General features: G+C 36.8%; 1 protein-coding gene and 1 pseudogene across 2 annotated transcripts in view; one reads left to right on the top strand and one right to left on the bottom strand.

Moving 5' to 3' along the window:
• LOC125093777 (transmembrane protease serine 11F) overlaps positions 1 to 22,008 on the top strand; it is a 74,493-nt gene that overhangs the window by 34,959 nt on the left and 17,526 nt on the right. For both annotated transcript variants that reach the window (XM_047719435.1, XM_047719436.1), the window contains exons 2-3: positions 5,266 to 5,417; positions 7,107 to 7,225. In XM_047719435.1, coding sequence (XP_047575391.1) covers positions 5,266 to 5,417; positions 7,107 to 7,225 — 271 coding nt within the window. The remainder of the gene's footprint in view (positions 1 to 5,265; positions 5,418 to 7,106; positions 7,226 to 22,008) is intronic.
• LOC125093883 (CUE domain-containing protein 2-like) lies at positions 12,337 to 13,064 on the bottom strand (annotated as a pseudogene).

Genomic DNA, 22,008 nt, shown 5'->3' with positions numbered 1-22,008 from the left:
AAAGTACTGGAAAAGCTTCTAGTCTATGTGGAGTTCAGAGAACATAGATAATAACGGAGGTTACAAGGAATAGATCAAGCTTTGCTTCTGCATCAACCAATAAAATACTATAATATAAATAATAGAGATATTTCATTTATTTAATATTTCTATTAGTTATTGTTAAATACCTATTACATATATATGTATGTGACCTGAAAAGCAGATTACAATTAGTAATTAGAGAAGCTGAGAATTAGTCTATCAATGTTAACACCAAGGGTAACACTAATGGTAAACCAACAAATAATTATTCAATAATAGCACAAATGCTTTCCAGTGATATAACCTTAGAGAATCAAGCACATACACACACACACACACACACACACACACACACACACACACACACACACACATCCACTGTAATATGAAGCCTAGAAATGGGAAAAATAATGTCAATGTATTTCAGTAATGAACTGTTTTAAATCCCAATTTCATAACTGAATTAACTAAAACAGATTAAAGTTTAAAAAGACAGGGTAGGGCGCCTAGGTGGCTCAGTTGGTTAAGCGACTGCCTTCGGCTCAGGTCATGATCCTGGAGTCCCGGGATCGAGTCCTGCATTGGACTCCCTGCTCAGCAAGGAGTCTGCTTCTCCCTCTGACCTTCTCCCCTCTCATGCTCTTTCTCTGTCTCTCTGTCCAATAAATAAATAAAATCTTTAAAAAGAGACAGCGTACTGTGCCAAAACACATGCTGCAAAGTGTCTCAAATTAATGGCTTAAGTTATATCAAGCAAAATGACAGGCAGAATATAAATCCCAATTATGAACTTAAAAATTAATTCTTTTGCCATCTCTTTTAATTATTCCATCTCAATAATGTCCAGTAGCTGTATTTGGTGATTAAGGAAGTTTCGCTCTAGCTTGGGGGTATCTCTTACCAGGTGAGTGCCCTCTTGTGACTGGTACAGTCCACCTGAACCATATATGCTTACATATGTTTCTTTTTTTTTCAAATATTTTATTTATTTATTTTGATAGAGAAGGAGAGAGAGAGCACAAGCAGGGGGAGCTTCAGGCAAAGGGAGAGGAAGAAGCAGGCTCCCCCTGAGTGGGGAGCCTAACATGGAACTCATCCTAGGACCCTGAGATCATGACCTGAGCCAAAGGCAGATGCTTAACCAACTGAGCTACCCAGGTGTCCCCGCTTACATATATTTCAATTTAACTCTTTAAAAGGATACAAATGGATTAACTTTGAGAATTCTGGAATAAGAATAATGGAGGCACTGGGGCACCTGGGTAGCTCAGTGGGTTAAGCCTCTGCCTTCGGCTCAGGTCATGATCTCAGGGTCCTGGGATGGAGCCCCGCATCAGGCTCTCTGCTCAGCAGGGAGCCTGCTTTCCCTCTCTCCCTGCCTGCCTCTCTGCCTACTTGTGATCTCTGTCTGCCAAATAAATAAATAAAATCTTTTTTTAAAAAAAGAATAATTTAGGCACAAATAGACTATCTTCATTTTTTACAATTTAACATAAAAAACACACATGCCATTTAATGTGTGAATATATAATAAAGGGGAACTACTTCCTTCTGCATACTTCTGCTTAAATTATGCTAGTTAGAACCACAATTTATCTGCTATAAAAGTCTCTATTTTAAGAAAAGTTCTGTAAAAGAAACTGGGGGAAAGCAACTCAATTCCAGTTGCTTAAATAAACTTCCTTAAAGTTTAAGACTGAACTCTCTAAGAAGTGTCATATGTCCAAAAGTCAGCCATCTTCTATACAATAATCTTAGAGCTAAGTACAACTAGTTATTGGGAGGAGGCAAGCTTTCTCACCTATTTATTTAGGTATGACTACAGTGCTTATCATCAAAGAAACTGCCTTTAAAAGAAGATGTAGCTCTGAGACTTAATTGTTAATTCTACACAAGTGGCATGTTGTAGGGGGGCTGTATTAGAGGTTATGTTTGTTCTCTTCATCAGACCATTTGTGAGACTGTCTGCAGAGAAAGGTATAAGATTGAACTTTTTTACGTACATCGTTTCTGTCTGGGATAATGTACTTAGTCTGCTGTATATACTGGAGTTAAATCATGAGAATGAAATAGCTGGTCTCTGGAGCGGAGAAGTCCCCAGGGAGCTCTTTTGGAGCCATTATCTGTTTGCTACAAACTCATGAGTTTTGTCAAGGTGAGCCTGGCTGGTTTTCAAAGCTAGATGTTTTGGGAACTCCTCTCTCAGGTTTTAAAAGTTGGGATGCTCAGTGTGGGATTCAAACCATTTGCTCCTCAAGAAAAAGCTCCACATTTTGCATTCCCTCCCAGTGGTGGGTCGCCATGCCAGGGTTGTGGTTTATGGTGAGATTATATCTCAGTTTCTCCTACCCACTTCCATGAGGTTTCCTTCTCACTTTCTGAGAAGTAGTTTTCAGGTTTTTTCAGAGTCCATATGTAGCTATAAGTTCTGTGTGTCAGTGAGAGGAGATGAGTTCAGGATCCTCCTGGGTCGCCATCTTGAACTGGAACCAACAGTTGCATCTCAGAATTATTTAGCTTTTGTATGCAAATGACTATTCGGATCTAGGATCTGGACTGTGTTCCTCTCATTCATCTTTCATGTATTCAAAGAACAGCAACATTTATGTCAGGAATAAAAAATCTTCTTTACCATGATGCAATGTTATCATGACTTACTGTGTGTCTATAACCCCCCAAATTTGACAGAATTTGATTCCTGTCATTTTTTGCATCTTGAAGGGCTCAGATAAAAACAACCAAATCGCCAAAACTTAGGAAAAAAAGGAAGTGAGAAAAAAAAGTGACAACCAAAATATTCACAAACTAAATAATCAAGAATACTTAATAACACAGATTTTGTAGATGGAGACTTCAATTAGGGTGAGGAAGGAGGTATTGTATATGGGGATACTAATAAATTTTTGTTTGTTCTGGGCTGTGTGGTGTCAACTTTAACAGTTGCTTTTATTAGAGTCATGCAAACAGGTGTCAATGACACAACTGAAATAAAATAAGTCAAAGCGAAAAAGGCATTAAAAGGGTACTTTCCATTTGGCTCAGACCCAAGTGTAAGGATAGCACATTGGTCATTATTAACAACATTGATATCTGAATTGAAATCACTGTCTTTTCCTTTAATCCTTCTCATCTTGCCAGGAGGCACAATCACTTATCTAGACATCAAAACAAGGGAGCCATTAATCCTTTCCTTGTCCCACAACTAAGTAAACAGCCAACAAAAGTCAAGAATTGGAGCTAAATCAATCTCTTCTCCACCCCACTGCTTCGGCCTTGGCTCAGGTCCTCATCGTCCTCACCATCTTTCTCCTGCACTTTCAAAATAACCTTTAAACTGGACTTCCTGTCTGCACTCCTGCTCTAATCCCCATCCTGTGATTATCCTAAATTCTCAGTCTGATTACAGCTTTTATTGGCTCCCCGTCTTCTACAGAGTCAATTTCAAACTTTTATGGGACTCCTCATGACCCAATCAGTCCACCAGCCTTAGCATATCCTCCTTCTAGTACAGTAGTGCTGAGAAAGAGTGCAATCATGCACATACTTTGGAGACCACAAATTCCTCAAGGGCAAAAGCAGTATTTTATATTTTCACTCCCAGTGCTAATTACAGCAGCACCCCCCCACCCCCTGTTTATCAGAGACTTTACTTTCTGTGGTTTCAGTTACCTATGGTCTACCTGAAGCAGATGATCCTCCTTCTGACTTGTCAGAAGGTAGTAGTAGCTTGATGCTAGTCACAGTGCTTGTATCATTCATCTCACTTCATTTCATCACAGAGGCATTTTTTTCATCTCGCATCATCACAAGAAGAAGAATGAGCATGATGCAGTAAGATGTTTTGGAGAAATCATATATACATAACTTTTATTACAGTATATTGTTATAATTGCTCTATTTTATTATTATTGTCAATCTCTTACTATGCCTTATTTATAAATTAAACTTTATCATACATATGTATGTATAGGAAAAAACAGGGTTTCACACTATTCACAATGCCAGGCATCCACTGGGGATTTCAGGACATATTCCAAGGGAATAAAAGGGGACTACTATATTAGTAATGAATACCATTTCACATCCTTAGCACCCCCCCTTTTTTTGCACATGTAATTTTTTCTGTTCTTTTCTCCTTCTTTATGCCTGGAGAACTTTTAACATTCAAAGTTTAATCATGTCACCTGATAAAACATCCTGACACAGACCTCCAAAAAGTAAATTGCTTTCTATTCCTGCATCAAGTTTTATTTTGGCACATTTCCACCTATATATTAACTACTTGATTCTACATCTGTATCCTCTTATAAAAGAGTGAGTTTCCAATAAGCAAAAAGTATATCTTAAAATCTTTGTATCTATAGGCATCTAGAACTGCTCCTGAAACATTGTTGTAGTGTGGTAGGTACCATCCTAAGAATGCTATTATCTCATTTAATGAATAAGTTTACAATAAATATTGTTAAATAAGATTAAAAATATAAAAACATAAAATATCTTACTTGAATGATATTAAACACTGAATGTTATTCTGTTTTTTGGAAAATAAAGTTAATAAATTTTGATTAATAAATAATTAAAAGATTGATAATCTTAATAACAAGATATTTTGAGTGGGGAGGTAGTACGTGAGGAGGGATAGGTAATAGTCAAATGGAAATAGTCTTCTTAGGGACTGGAGTCTTATCAAGTACAATTCACAATTTCTGATTTCATTGCGAGTGCTAATAAAATACGAAGAACCATAATCAGGTCTTCAAAAGTAATGTTGCTACTTTTAAAAGAAATCATTAAGAAAATTCTTAAGGTCATTAAAAAGTATTCATATCAAGTTTTTTTTTAATTTTTAATCAAGTAGAATTGATGAGATTATTGTATAATTCTTTTGCTAGAAACTCCCTTATTAAAATATGAAAATGTTATTTATAAATTACCTTTTTAATAACTTAATCTTTGTGTTTCACCATTCAAATATCAAATTGCTAATATGTCAGACAAAATGCCATAGGAAGATATTCTCACTTGAATGTCAGTATCAGTAAAACTTTAACCAAAATTTGTACTGTGATTGGGGTATTGGGAAAGTGTATACAAATTAATTCCTTGTGTTCTTTTCAAGATCTAAGTATCCTATTATTAGTTAGCAGTATAAACTATTTTTTTAGAGGAATGTAACAAGTGGACATAAAGTGGAATCATAATGACTTTCTTATTGTTTTCTTATTGTTTCTATTATCACAGACCACTTGAATTTTCAGAAGCTGATTACCCACGAGTTGAATATCAAAGAAGACAGCAGTTTTGGGATCCTATACGTCTAGCTCTTTTCACTTTGGCAATTGTAGCAATCATAGGAATTGCAATTGGTATTGTTACGCATTTTGTTGTTCAGGGTAAGTATCCAGGTCACATTTCTATTGCCTAATGCTAAGTGCTCTATGACTTAATATCTTGAAATTCTCTCGTATAAAAAATACTATTTGCATGATATTAAAATTTTAATTACTAATCTCTTGTTGATGTTAAATTATTGTTTGCTCCAGTATTGAGTGTTACATAGTTCCAGCCAGTGAGACTTGCAACAAACATTATTACATGGATAGACACATTGAAAAGTGATATAGTTTTGGGACACCTGGGTGGCTCTGTCAGTTAAGCATCTGCCTTCAGTTTAGGTCATGACTCTAGGATCAAGATCACTGTTCAGCTGGGATTTTGCTTCTCCCTCTCCTTCTGCCCTCACCCCTACTAGTGCTCTCTCTCTCTCTCTCTCTCTCTCTCTCCTCTCTTGCCCTCTCTCTCAAATAAATAAAAATTTTTAAAACTGATAAAGCTTTAAAATGAGAAAGAAGAGTGAAAATCTTAATCTTTAAAGACAAATCACACCATGTACCAAGTTTCATATTTTTTTTCCAAAACCAATATAAGGCAGCTGCTTAAGCTATAGCCAATCAAATAATTTCTTTGATTTGCTTCTGCATCTTCTCTTTACCGATCTCCCCTCACTCCTGTTGGTGGAGGGGTCCTTTTGGTTTGGTGTTGCCCAACTGGAATTACTATTTGTTCACATTAACTTCTGAAAATATGAATGTGCCCCAGTTGATTTTTTTTTTGAAGATTTTATTTATTTGAGAGAGAGACAGAGAGGGTGAGCAGAGGGAGAAGGACAAGTGAACTCCCCACTGAGCAGGGAGCCTGAACCCAGGACCCCGGGATCATGACCTGAGCTGAAGGCAGGTGCTTAACCAACTGAGCCACCCAGTTACACCAACCTAGTTGATCTTTTAACATCAACAAATAATTGATGGTTGAGGACATCCCTCGTAGGCTCACCCAAAAGGGGTTATTTACATGACCTGAGCAAGGATTGAACAGTGGGTGGCTAAGGATAGCAGTAGAAATAAAGAGTTCTCCAAGGTCACTGAAAAAGTTTGGCCAGGGAGGAAGAAAGTTAGAATCTGGGTCCACAAAGCCTAAAATGGGGTTTCAGGGAATATGATTAAGGCTGAAAAACAATTAAGATTTTAAAAAAAGAAAAGTAAAAAGACCCTAAAAAAGGTAGCTATTCCATATTACAACTGTTGTCCTTGACAACGGAAGTTTCAGTGGTATGTCAAGAGTAGACTGCTGAGAATTAAGAAGTGAATAGGCAAAAAGTGAAAACAATGAATACTAATATTTATTAGCAGCATAGAGAAAACTGATAGCCTGTTCAATGTATCTTCATAACACAGCTTACCTAAGATAAATCTATGTAACAGTTCTTTGAGGAAATTGATCATTTTTACATGACTTTCAGCAATTGCTTTCAATATTTATTTTTCATTTTGCATGTCCAATTGTATGAAAATTTTGATATGCATAAACACTGTAAAAAAATATTCTAAAGTGTACTTGGAGGCCTGAATTTTCTATTTTAGCTGGATACAATGATACAATTACAAAATGTTTAAAAAATGTCCACAATAACTTTTGTACCAAGAAGAAATAAACTGCACTATAGTTAACCTATTTCCTGGGGTTGGGAAACTAGAAACTGATTATATTTAAGCATGGATCTTTTATTTATATTTGCCTTTCAGATGATAAGTCATTCTATTACCTTGCCTCTTTTAAAATCACAAATATAAAATACAAAGAAAATTATGGAATGAAAAGCTCAAAAGAGTTTATAGAAAGGAGTCATCAGATTGAGAGAATGGTAAGCCTAATAGAAATTTTAAAAGTTCACGTGTTTTTCTGTTTCATTTTCACTGTGGTTGCTATAAGAACTTAGTTTCTCCATGCCTCAAACTCTTCTTGTGCAAAATGTGGATAATATCTAAGCCATATGGTTGTAAGGATTAAATAACTTAATATATGTAAAATATTTAGAATAAAGTAATATGCCATTAAACATATGTAGATTAGAGTAGGCTACTAATTAGCAACCAAGAAAAGTGTTGGTTGAAACAGATGTGCTTCCTATTTTTAATTCTTGATTTTCTGTCCTGGTTCATTTTCCTTCAACTTTTTAAACATAAGAATATATGATTTCCATGTTTGCCTTATCATTTTCTTACTTATGTTTTAAAAAGCATGTAAAGCATCACATACAAGATATGCACCTGTAATTTTTTTTTTTTTTAAGAGAAAGAGAGATTGGGGCAGGGAGGGGCAGAGGGAGAGAGAGATTCATAAGCAGGCTCCAGGCCCAGTATGGAGTCCAGTGCAGACTGGATCTCATGACCCTGAAATCATGACCTGAGTCAAAATCAAGATAAAGACAATTAGCTGAATGAGCCACCCAGGTGCCCGCATCTAAAATTTTTAATGTCAATCTCAAATCTACTTATGCCTCTCATGGTTTCCCTTGAAAACTGTGCATTTATCAAGGCATTTCTAATTTTCAAAGTATATTAGCAAACTAAATCTTTACCTATCATAGCAGAAAGTCAAATAGAATAATCTTCCATTTTTGTCCCATGAAAACCATGTCTGTGGAGACCATAGATTTGTCTAGCAAAACCCAGTATATTAGCCTAGAGTGTACTCCTTGAAGCTTCGGAGAGTTATTCTGGAACAATGAAGGAAAAGCTCTATAGAAAAAAGACTGAATTAGTATAATTATTTATTAGCTCAATTAAAAGATGACGTTAGCACTTCAACCCTCCACTTACTGTACTTTCCTTTCTTTGACTTATTAACAATGTAGGAAAGTACTTCATTTTATTCATTTAATCTTCATATGGGTTGATTCTAAATATTGAAAAGCAATGAATAGCATTTTCATTTCCATAGCTATTTAAATAGTGCTTGTCCTTTAACAAAACAGTGTTTTTTACAATAATGTTGCTGCACAAGAGTGTTCCCAAAAGCAATTTTAAATAGAACTCGTTCATTTATTTTAAGTCCTCTGTTATTTTACTATATCCTCAGATATGTCCAAAGTCTTACTGTTTCTTTAATTCTGCTTTCTCAAAACTTTATGCTTTCAGCTTCAATTTGAACTGGTTGCTTTCTAGGTCCCCTTCAGAGAGGTAACCTGGGTCCAAACAGGATTGCTGTAGTGTGTGAGAGCCATTGCTTCCTGCATCTCATATTTTCCTTGATAATGGTGGGTTATGTCCTCGAGCACCTTCCTAAAGAAAAAGTGCATGGGAGAGTACATTTCTTAATTAATGTTGAATAAATCTTTTATTCTACAGTCCACTCAAGTGACAGTTTGAATGTAAACCTTTAAATTGAAAATCATTTCCCCTCAGACCACCTGAAGCTTTGGTTCACTTTTATTACTCATATTTATTACTTATTATAAGAGAAGTTGCGTTTCTTTTTAAGTAATCTCTTCTTTCTCTAGAAACTTTTGTACTCTCCTTTCTGTTTTCTGAAATTTTGTAATGATGTGTCTTGGTATTTGGTATTTTTTCTTTCATTCATTTTTGTTGGCATATCACTATACTTTAGAAAGAGTGTAAAACATTTTAAGGTGAATATCCAAGAACCTACCACCAAATTTCAGAAATAGAACCTTACCAGTACCTAGGAAACTGTTATATGTTCTTTTTCTTCTCTTCTTCATAGTTAAAAACTGTTTTGAATTTGGATTTAATCATTCTGTGGTTTTATCACCAAAGTATGCATACTCAAATAGCATATTATATAATTTTACCTCATTTGAAATTTATGTAAATATAATCCTATTATTTCTTTCTGTGACTTCATTATTTCACTCAACATTATTTCTTTGAGGTTTTCCCATTCGGATGCATGCTACATCATTTATTTTCACTTCTGTATAGAATGTCCTAGAAAGAATATACTACTATTTATTAATTCATTCGAAGGTGGACAAATATTTCAGCTATTTTCACTTTTATAATTATGATAATGCAGCTAATTAACATCCTTGCAGATTAGTGCATGCACTCCTATCCACGTGCAAGAGCCTTCCCAGGTCATAAGCCAAGCGGATGATTTGCTGGGTCATAGGTTTTGCTCAGACTCAATTTTAGCATATTCTGATTAATGGTTTTCCAGGGGGTTTGTAGACATTTGCACCAACACCAGCAGGAAATGAATTCATGTTGCCCTACCTCCTCATCAAAATTTTCTACAAAATTGACTTTTGCCAAACTGGTTGGTATGTATTTATGTATGTACGTATATATGTACAGTAGTAACTCATTGTGAATTTAATTTATATTTTCCCTATTATTAATAATGTTCATCAGTGATTATCAACCATTTGTCCTTTATAGATAGGTACTCTTTATTTTTTGCCTATTTCTTTTTTTTCTTTATCTTTTTACTGAACATACACTGTAATATGTCCATTTCCTTTTAAAATTTTGTCTTTTAATTTATTCTCAGAAACATTTTTTGGGAAAAAGAGAAACAGTTTTTGGGAAATGAATGCTTCCTTTTGAGAAATGAATCTTTTTCCATTTTGTGGCTTGGCTTTTCATTTTCTTTGTAATATTTTAATGAACGGTGTTCTGAATTTTGGTATAGTTATATACATCATTCTTTTCTTTTATTATTAGTGTTCTTTGTGTTTGTGTGAGAAATCCTTTCTGACCCTGATATCACTGTCTTAAAAAAATCATTTTTCCTTTTTGCATTTAAGTCTTCTTTATTCTACATAGAATTGATATTTGCATATGTGTTTGACTTAAGGATTTAATTTCATTTTTTCCCCTTATATGAATAAACATTTCTCTTAGTACCACTGGTTGAACAGTCAGTCTTTTCTTGCCTGATCTGCCATGCCATTTCTGCCACAAGTCAAGTTTCCGTGTGTGAGTCAGGATGTTGCCCTGCTCTCTAATCTGTTCTCTTGATCAGCTTTTTTTCCACTGTGTCGATGCTACAATGTTTTATCCTCTATAGTTTCACAGTAAGTGTTGATACCTGTTGTATTAGTTTCCTAGTGTTGTTGTACCAAATTACCATAAACTAGTGGCTGAAAACAATAGAAATTTATTCTCTAACAGTTATGGAAACCAGAAATATGAAAGCAAAATATCAACAGTGCTGGCTCCCTTGGAAGGCACTAGGGAAGACTCTTCCATTGCCTCTTTCAGCTTCTGGTAACTTTAGGCATTCCCTGGCACATAGCTACATAGCTGCAATCTCTGTCTCCATCCTGAGATGGAGTTTCTCCATCTCAGGATGTTTGTGTTTCTCCAGTCCAATAAGGACATTGGATTATGAGATTAGTATCATTAGATTCAGGATGTTCCTGGATAGCCCACATTGTTGTTATCTTGAGATCCTTAACATAGAATCTGCAAAGACTCTGTCAGATAAGGTCACATTCACATGTTCCCAGATAGATGTATCTCTTTAGGGGGCCACCCTTCAACCTAGTTGACCTGAATTTATCACCATCTTCTCCAGGTATGTCTTCGTTATTCTTGACCCTTTTCTCTTCCGTATCAAGGAATACACATACACACGCATACATATATGCATGCCTTCATATTGGGATTTTTATTTAGCATGCTTTAAATCTGGAGGTCTAGAGAAATAATTGACACCTTCGTTTATTTATACATATTTACTGTATTTCACTAAAACTTTAAAATATTTTCCTTAAAGGCCTTGTTCATCTTTGGTTAAATGTAATATTAGAGGCTCTTTTTTATCATTGTTAATCAGTATCTTTTTAAAGAACATTTTCTAACTGGTTTTTATTGGTGTATAGAAATATTACTGGCTTTTGTAATCTCTTTTCATGCCCCTTCTCTTTTGTATTTGGTATTTTTAAGTGTTGAGTCTCTCCTAAAGTTTTTAGGGCAGATAGACTTTCTTCTTGGCTGTGTTTCTGTGACTCATTGTCTGGTCCAGGGTTTCACAGTTTTTTCTCCCAAAAGATATTTGGCAATTCCTGGAAACATTTTTTGGTTGTCACACTGGAAGGAGTGGTCCTGGCCTCTAGTGTCTAGAGTCCAGGAATGCTGCAAAAACACCCTACAAGTCACAGGACAGCTCCCTACAACAAAGAGTTATCTGGCCCAAAACGTCAATATTGCTGAGGGTGAAAAATCCTCTTCCAGCCTGTGACCTCCTCCATCGTATTTTATCAGTTATTTTACTTCACTTGTTGAGTTCAGGAAAAGAATTAAATCTGTCATCTACTAAAGAAATCTTATTGGTTTTTGTCAGTGTTACAGATTTACCTCCATTTTCATACCTTTAATATAATTGTAATGGGTTTTCACAAAAAGAGAGCATATATAGTCAATTGGCCATCTTGAACAAAAATCTTTTTGCATATAATCAAAGTTTACCATTTCAAAATTAACTACTAGTTTTTAGAATCAAAACTAAATGTCCTTCCATAAGAGTACCTCCAAATACTTGAATATTTTATTTTCCTTTTTCTTTACTATATCTCATTCCACTTCAAATTTCTCAAAGGGCAATGAATACAATTAAAATTTTATGCAATGTGGATTTGTACATAATAAGCAAGTAGGGGTTTTCTGGTTAGTTCCAATATCTTTTATGATGACAATTTATTGACCTTTTACTTTTTTATCATCAGAGACTGTTAAGGTAATACATTCTCAAAAATGTGAAAGATTCTCTTATGTTATTTAACTGTAAATTTTTTCTTTCTCTTTCACTTCCTTTTATGAAGCCAATTTCCTTACTTCCCTGTCCCCACCCACCCTCAGGGCCACCTTTACTGTTCCACAGGTAGCTCCAAAAGGAAGTTAACACTGTGGGGGCAAGGAATAGAAAGCAGGGTAAAGAAGGGGGATAGGAGTTAGGGCAGGTCCTGTGTGGGGTTATAGGGCTTCTATATTCCTCTAGGATCTGACCCTAGGAGACTTTGATAGATTCTGGTGAATGCCTCCAGTGGAAATGGTACTTCCTGGCTAGTTTGAGGTTGATGTATGTGACCTTCATCTCCTTGGCCTCAGGGTTCTGCACATCTTTAAACCACTTTGGTGCTCATTACCTGGTTGTTGATGTATTGGATCAGCTTCTTGAGGACCTCCGTGGGAGCCACGGGCTGGTAAATCTTCTGATCTTCTGTCCTATCCACCATCGTGTACTTCTGCAGGATGAAGGACTTTAGTTCATCTTTTCAAGGGCCTCTGAAGCATCTGGGCAGGTCCTGGTTGGGGCCATTCCAAGCTGGAGGCCCCTCCTCCTTCCCCTTTACCAGCATTTGCACAACTTCTTCCAAGTCTCCCTGAACTTTGGCCAGCACCCACTGGGTCTTCTCCACTGAATAAGGAGGGAACACCTCCAAGAGTACATGCACCCTGACAGTAGCTCCTCATCAGCTCTGGCTGCCTCATCCTGGGTGTCCATGTAGGAGAAGCCCTAGCCTCTTCTTTGCGCTTTTCAGGCCACTGCAGGGGCTATGTGGAAAAAGGCACCAGACCGTGGACTTCAGAGCTCTGAGTTGGGTTCTCTTTTTTCCTGGCACCACTGAACTGCCATGAGAGTTTCTGCATCATGTGCCCTATTGTACCCCTTGGAATGTAGGCAATGCCAAGCACATAGGCCATCATAATCACAGTGAAGTCCTCCATCTCAAAGGAAGATGAATTTTATTTCTTCCCTTATGATTTGGATGGCTTTTATTTGTTTTTCTTCTCTGATTGCTCTGGCTGAGATTTTTAACACTGGGTTAAATAGAAGTGGTGAGAATGCACATCCTTGTCTTGTTTCTGATTAAAGGAAAACTTTTCATTCAGCTTTTTCCCATTGAGTGTGTTAGCTAGCTGTGGACTTGTCGTATATGGCCTTTACTATGTTAAGGCACATGCCTAATTTATTAAGAGTTTTTAATCAGCAAAGGATGTTGAATGCTTCTGTCCCCATTAAGATGATAATATGATTTTTATTCTTCATTCTGTTAATGTAGTGTATTACATTTATTAATGTACTTATGTTGAACCATCCCTGCATTCCAGGGATAAATCTCACTTGATTATGTTGTGTGATCCTTTTATGTGCTATTAAATTTGGTTTGCTAGTATTTTTTAGGACTTTTGCATCAATATTCTATCAGGAATATTGGCCTGTACTTTTCTTGTAGTCTCCTTATCTGGCTCTGGTAGCAGGGTAATGCTGGCCTCATAAATGAGTTTAGAAGTATTTCTTCCCTCTTCAATTTTTTGGAAGAGTTTGAAAGAAATGTTTCGTAGAGTTCACCAGTAAAGCCATCTGATTTTGGACTTCCCTTTGTTGCAAGATTATTGATTCTTGATTCAAATTTCCTTTCTGTTATTAGTCTCTTCAGTTTTCCTCTATCTTCATAACTTAGTTTTGATAAAATGCATGTTTCTATGAATGTACCCATTTTTTCTATTTTATCTGATTTATTGACTTACAATTGTTCATAGCAGTCTCCTAACATCCTTTTTGATCTCTGTGGTATCAGTTGTAATGTTTCCTCTTTCATTCTTGATTTTATTTGCATCTTCTCTTTTTTTTCCTTAGTCTAACTAAAGATTTGTCAATTTTGTTTACCTTCTCCAAAAGCCAACTCCTAGTTTCATTGATCTTTTCTATTATTTTTCTAGTCCCTATTTCATTTATTTCTGCTCTGCTCTATTATTTCCTTCCTACTGGTAGCTTTGGGCTTAGTTTTTCGGGGGTTTTTTTTTCTAGTTTCCTGAAGTATAAAGTTAGGTTGTTTATTTGAGATTTTCTTTTTTATTAAAAGATTATTTATTTGAGAGCTAAAGGCAGAGATAGCTAGTAAGAGAGAGCATGAGCCAGGAGACGGGGGCAGGGAGAGGGACAAGCAAGTTTACTACTCACTGAGCAGGAAACCTGATGTGGGGCTGGGATCATGACCTGAGCCAAAGGCAGACGCCTAACCAACTGAGACCCCCAGGTGCCTGATCTTTCTTTTTTCTTAATATAGGTGTTTATCACTATAAACTTCCCTGCTGGAACTGTTTTTTCTGCATTGCTCAAGTTTTTGGTATGTTGTGTACCCACATTCACTTGTCTCAAGATTTTTTGCCCTTTTTTTTTTAAAGAATTTTTTGCTTTTGATTCCTTCTTTGACTTATTTGTTATTCAGGAATGTGCTCTTTTACTTCCACATTTGTGTATTTTCTTACTTTTCTGTTGTTTTTGATTTCCAGTTTTATACCATTGTGGTCAGAAAAGATAACTGATATAACGTCAATCTTCTTAAGTTTATTGAGACTTACTTTGTGGCCTAACATATGATCTATCTTAGAGAATGTTCCATGCACACTTGAAAGAAAAATGTGTATTCTGCTGCTCTTGGGTAGAATGTTCTATTCATGTCCGCTAGGGCCATTTGGTTTATAGCATTTTTCAAATTTACTGTTTCTGCATTAATTTTCTGACTAGATGATCTGTTCATTATTTCAAGTGGAGTATTGAAATTCTCTACTATTATCTTATTGCTGTCTATTTCTCCCTACATTTCTGTTAATATTAGTTTTATATATTTTGGTGCTCCAATGTTAGGTTCAGCAACAGTTTTTTACAGATAGTTATTTTTTCTAGTGTCATTCCCTTCCTCAAGGCCCATCTGAAGTCTCAGAGCCAGGTGTGTGGTACAGTTTGCCACAGAATGGTTTTGTTTGAATAATGGATTTATTTTTTAATATGCGCTCCATTGTTTCCAGCAGAGTTAAAAAATGCCTAATATAGTAATTAAAACAAGATAACAATTTTTTTAAACTAGGAGTTATTACTTTCATTATGTTAAAATCAATGAGTGAAGTATGACTATTTAGTTCAAAGCAATACAGCAAGGAATTACTGAGAACTTATTCTAAAACTGTCACTGAGCTAGATATCATTCTAACAGACTGATCCTTACTTTCCCCTTGGAGACATTAGGTAATTAGTGAACTCTTGGTAGGATTCCCCACCTGGGGAACAGTGCTCTGAAAACTTTTTTTTTTAATTTAAAAATAAATATAAATAGAAGTTCTAATATTTTTTACATCCTCAATGAATCATTAGCATCACTTTGAAAATCAATGCTCAGAATAATCCAGAAGGTTAATACTAAATTATGTCATAGAGGTAATTGCACCCAGAGGTGAGAGGGCTGGGCTGTTTCTGTTATACCAAGAAGGGCTGTCCAGGGAAAGTGAAGCACAAGCTCCCAGACATCAATAAGTAAGGTGCTCGAGTCAGACAAGGGCAGGCCTCTGGAGAAGAGTTGGTGTGAGCTGTTACCAATCAACACTTGTAGAAGCTGGAGTATTTGTGCGCTTGCCCGGTAAATGCAGATTTACCAAACAAATATTTGCTATAATTCCTCTTTCACCACAATTCATCATCTGTATGTGAATTCAGCTTCTTAATAAATTTCTTAAGAGGAAAAAAAAATTATTTGCTTGTAAGTGATTAGAGACAATATAATTCCTATTGGTCTAGGCCTCCAGATCATCCGAGACATGATCCTGATTTTGCTTCTTTTTCTTCTATTGCTCTGTAAATTCCCATAATAAATGAGACAGTTTGGGTAGAAAGTAACAGAAACCCAATGAACAAGTCAAAGAGGAAGGAAGGAAGGAAGGGAGGAAGGGAAGGAGGAGAGATGATGGGAAAATCTAGAGACTCATTTGACTTCGGGTATGGTGGGATTCAGAGGCTCAAAGTATGTCTTCAGGCTTTCTCCATGCGGCAGATGATATAGCTTACATCTACTCTATATTCACATGTTTCCAGGTATTAACTGAAAAAGATAAAGACAATTTTCCATAATAGTCCTTGGAGGAAAATTTGAAGAACCAATCTAGTTGGCCAAAGTTGGAATTTCTCCTCAATCCTACATTAATCAGTGTGACCAAGAGAATAAATCTGTGTCACCTTTGTGGTAGATGGGAAAAGGGGAAAATTTAGCTCCATCTAGACCATATGGAATGAGTTCCCTGTAGGAAAGAATGGTTCTTTTAGCAGGGGAAAAAAAAAAAAAAAAAGAGGGAGAGGAGTACTGATAAATATACAATAACTCTAATTCTAAAATTTTAATCTCTAACCCAGATACCGCTAAACCCTAGACTTGTGCATTCAGTGGTCTACTTGACATTTCCCACTTGGATCTCTCATAGGCATCTTGATGTTTTATCTAAATCCAATTCTTAAGTTGTTCTCTTTCTCACTCTCTGATTCCTATTTTTTCCACTCAGCCAATGACATCACAGTCCATCTAGTTGCTACAATAGTATTTTCCCTTATCCTCATGTTTAATCCATTCACAAAAGATGTTTCTACTTCTAATTCACTGTCTCCATCCTGGACCTAGCTAATGTGTTGCCTCATAGAGGCAGCTTACCACAATCTTTGCCTCCATTCAGGCTCTCTCTATTATCCTGTCTACATAGCAACCAGAAGATCTTTTAAAAACATATTATATATTATTTTGCATAAAATTTCATAAGTGGCTTCCAAATGTACTTAGCACAAAATCCAAACTTTTTATGAAGTCCTCCAAGGAATTTAATGTTCTGGTTCTGACTATTCCTCCAATTTCTGCACTCTCCTCCTTGATCACTGTTCTCTAACCATATTGGCCTTCTTTTTAGATGCTCTGCACATTCTGTTCCTTCCCCCTGGAAGATCGTCCCATGATCTTGTTCTTTTGCTTATTCATTCTGATATTTCAGATATCACTTAAATGTCCCTCCTTGGAGAACACTTAGTCATTATATACCCCCAGCCATTATCCTATATTACTTTACTATATTAGTAGTTACATCTTATAATTAATGTATTTTTGTTGACTACTGTCTATCCTTCTATTCTATGAGTCCAGAGACCACAACTTTTTGCTTAATAATTTTTATCCAGTGTTGTCACAGTGCCTTAAACATAGAATATTCTTTGTCAATTGCACTGAGTGAATAAATAAATGAGAAAAGAAAGGAAGGAGACAGAATATAATGAAAGAGTTATGAAGAGATGCATAAGTGGGCATATTTTTCTTCACAATGTTGTTTATGATTAACCACAACTGGAGAATCAATTAGTTAATCAAAATGTTATTGTACACCTATTTTGTGCAAGACTGTGAAGGATGCCAAGGTCTAAATAGTACAGTTTCTTCCTTATTGGAGTTTTTTTTTTTTTAAAGATTTTATTTACTTATTGGACAGACAGAGATCACAAGTAGTCAGAGAGGCAGGCGAGAGAGAAGAGGAAACAGGCTCGCCGCTGAGCAGAGAGCCTGACATGGGGCTCAATCCTAGGACCCCGGGATCAAGACCCGAGCTGAAGGCAGAGGCTTTAACCCACTGAGCCACCCAGGCACCCCTGAAGTTTATTTTTTTAATTTAAATTCAGTTGGTCAACATATAGAACATCATTAGTTTCAGATGTAGAGTTCAGTAATTCATCGGTTGCATATAACACCCAGTGCTCATCACATCATGTGCCCTCCTTAATGCCCGACCCAGCTACCCCATACCCCCACCTACCTCCTTTCCAGAAACCCTCAGTTTCTTTCCTATAGTTAAGTATCTCTTATGGCTTGTCTCCCTCTCTGGTGTCTTCCTATTCCATTTCTCCCTCCCTTTCCCTATGATCCTCTGTGCTTCTCTGGTATTCCTCATATGAGTGAAACCATATGGTAATTGTCTTTCTCTTATTGACTTATTGGAGTTATAATATAGTTTGTGTATAAAAGTTGGTGCATGGCCCGAATGTTTACAGCAGCAATGTCCACAATAGCCAAACTATGGAAAGAACCTAGATGTCCATCAACAGATAAATGAATAAAGAAGATGTGGTATATATATACAATGGAATACTATGTAGCCATCAAAAGAAATGAAATCTTGCCATCTGCGATGACGTGGATGGAACTAGAGGGTATCATGCTTAGTGAAATAAGTCAATCGGAGAAAGACAACTATCATATGATCTCCCTGATATGAGGAAGTGGAGATGCAACGTGGGGCGTTAGGGGAATAGGAGAAGAATAAATGAAACAAGATGGGATCGGGAGGGAGACAAACCATAAGTGACTCTTAATCTCACAAAACAAACTGAGGGTTGCTGGAGGGAGGGGGGGTTGGGAGAGGGGGGTGGGGTTTGGACATTGGGGAGGGTATGTGCTATGGTGAGTGCTGTGAAGTGTGTAAACCTGGCGATTCACAGACCTGTACCCCTGGGGATAAAAATACATTATATGTTTATAAAAAAAATAAAAATAAATTTAAAAGTTGGTGCATGGAAAAGAGTATAAAGTAGATAGATTAGATAACAAGACAATATGGCAATATGAGAGCTGTCACAGTACAGAATATAATTGTCAGATGTATATGACATGAACTAAAGGTATTTTAGGAGTTCAGAGGAAGGGAAAATCCCTTTGAACTAGCAGGAAGTTTTCTTGGAGAGAAAGGGACAGGGATTTGTTTTATTGGTGTATTTACCCTCTGTTGTTACATATTCCCCTGAGAGTAGCAGAAAATCTGCAGAACTTGCCTGACTTATTTTCATGGGTGGACCTGGAAAGGGATTCCCTAGCTGGCATCCAGTAACTACTGATCTTTCATGAGTACTTAATTTGCATGTAGTTCCCAGCCAGAGGGAAGGTACAAGCCCAAGCTTGTGGAGGATAGTAACTGGATGTACTATTAGAGTCACACGTATTTTCAAATATGTCATGTTGTTTTTTGATGTTGGAGTTCAAACCAAGGACTCCACATAGGATCTGATTTTATGGTGAACTTTTTCCCCATCTTAGCTTAGACTCTCTTATTTTAAACAGAATAATCTCTAAAAAAAAAAAAAATCTATTCTTAGGTTTGGACTGTGAAAAGGGAAGGATTCAATTAGTTTTTGTACTTTGGACTAAATGTAATGTTACTGAGTTCTCAGTAGAAAAGTATAAACAGTACATTAATTTTCTCCAGAAATTGCTGACAGTGATGATTAGGTGTCCAAAAAAGGAACAGTCTTTCAGAAGCTGGGAAAAAAGTATCTCTCAAGAGATGATATTTTATGAGGTTTTGATTCTGGGAATAAAAGATGTATCTGATGTCTTCTTTCGGGGTTTCCTTCCCCAGGACTCTCTACCCATCACCAACCTGAACATCTGTCATCTAAGTATAAGGGTTTTCAGTGTCACTTACTATACTTAAGAACGAGCACAAGATCTAGTGCCAGATTCCCCAAGTTCATATGCTAGAACCAGCACTTATAATGCCACCTTAGACAAGTTTACTTAAGTGTCCTGACACAGTTTCTTTATCTTAAAATGAGGCTGATGAGAATTTTAGAAATATTTCATTCCTACGGTGGTATGGGGTTTGAACAAAGGAACTGGCTCAATGCATACCCTGTACTATGGACTTAGTACATGTAAGCTATTCTTAGTGGTCACACCAATACTGTACTCTACCAGAATCTACCCATTTTTAAAACAGAGGTCAACTCCTCAGGGAACGATCATCTTGCTAATAATCACATTTTAGTTTGAATAGATTCTTAGCATTTCCTTATAGTCTGATAATCTTGATCTTTTCCCCAAACGCCATTATGTGCACAGTTCAGAATTTCCGAGGACAGTTATATGAAGTGCTGATGACCTTAACATCAGGTTTTCTCCCTGTTCCCTGAAATATGGAAATAAAATGAGCTCAGAGAAGCTTAGTGAAATCATAAGTGACAGAACTCAAAAGTGATCAAAACCCCTGGAACGACCATACAAAAGAGGGTCACCACTGGAGTCTCCTGGCTCCTTCCCTGCTTTCGATTCCCATGGATTTCTGTTTATACTTGTCAACATGGTTTGCAGATAAAACAAAACAATGTGTTATTATCTCCTTCCCTTTACCATATTCTTGATTCTTAATTCATTTATTCATTCATGGATTTATTCAAACATGCATCAAGTATTTACTGTGGGTCAGGCAGTGTTCAAAACTCTGAAGGTAAAAAGATGGGTCAGACACATTCCCTACCATCATACAGCTCACAGTCTAGAGTGGGAAAGGCACAACTGTGAACCAGTATGACAATCGCTGTAACAGCCTCACATGCAAGACGCTAGGGTGGCCCAAATAAAGGAGTGCTGAACTTCGAGGAGGGCAAGTCACAGATAACTTATTTGCCCAGAGTGTCTGGGTGCTAACAGAATTGTCATTTAAGGACTTGCCAGAGGAAAGAAGTTCATTGTAGGGAGAGGAAATGAATGTGCAAAGCCATAAAGGTGTGAACCAGTCCAGTGGGATTGGGAAAGAGCTAGTCATTCAGTAGATAAGAAAATAGGCTTTGAAGGTAGAGGTGGGGCAAGGGTTAATGAAGGCATGACTGTGGAGCTGACACCGAGGGAGATACTGGGCTTGAAGCAGGAGTATAACATACTCAGATTTGCATTTTAGTAATATCACCCTGGTTGGTAGCATTGTGGCGGAACAACTGAGAGGAGAGAAGAGAGCAGAATCACAGAAACGTGCCAGTGAGGGGATACTGCAGAGGCCCAGGCATGACTTTCAAAAGAGCTCAATTCAAACCACAGCAGTAGAATTGGAGGAAGGGAGGGAGATTCAATATTTAGTTGATAAAACCTACTGAGCATTATTACTAGTTTAAAGGGGTCAGAGAGAGGGAGAAATCTTGTGGGGAGGGAGGCAATATTCTATCCCTTTCCCAAGAATGTCATATGGGGAGGGGGGCTAGATTTACTGGGAGGTGGGCCTTATGTAAACTTATGTGGACCTGTACTTTCTGATTTCTGACTCAGTCCAGTGCTTTTTACTGTGAGGCACAACCTCAACAGGTTTTGGGAGTTAGGTTCCGGGAAATCGGCTCACTGAGCCTCCAAACCTTCAACAGCTCTGGCTGGAAAAGCTGAGTAATAAAATGCTAATGGTATGGAGTGTGATGAAACTTTTTCCCAAAGTTGGTCCCAGTTGTGAAAGTCTGCCTGCGACACAAAGGTGACTAACCAGTGCAGGGTATCAGAGTCAAAGGATACCCATTGTTACTCATTGTGTCAAATGCTTTAGTAATGGGGTAATCATTTAAGAAAACAATGAGTCGATACAAATAGTGGGCTAGTTTCCATATTTGGGAATAAGACAAATTTAGGATGAGCTTTCTTAAACGTGAGGATGCTGGGGCGCCTGCGTGGCTCAGTTGGTGGAGTGTCCGATTCTTGATTTCAGCTCAGGTTGTGATCTCAGAGTGGTGAGATCCGTCTCCGCATCAGGCTCCTCACTGCATGTGGAGACTGCTTGGGATTATATCTCTCTCCCTCTTCCTCTGCCCCTCCCTTCCCCGCAAGTGCTCACTCTCTCTCTTCCTCTCAAAAAATTAAATTAAATTAAATTATTAATTAAAAGTGAGGATGCTGCCTTTAAAAGTAGCATAGATACTTAAATTAATTTGACACTAATCAAAATGAACATTATCAATAGTTTACTATACACCAGGCAAGGTGTGAAATGCGTGATAAACATTATTTCATTTAATCTTCAAAACGACTCTATGAGGTAGATACTATTTTTATCCTGTTTTACAGAGGCT

This window comes from Lutra lutra, chromosome 2 (genome assembly GCF_902655055.1).
Source record: "Lutra lutra chromosome 2, mLutLut1.2, whole genome shotgun sequence".
In the NCBI taxonomy this organism is placed as follows: Eukaryota; Metazoa; Chordata; class Mammalia; order Carnivora; family Mustelidae; genus Lutra; species Lutra lutra.
The sequence above is the reverse complement of the archived record's forward strand: the minus strand, read 5'-3'. Positions and strand labels throughout refer to the sequence as shown.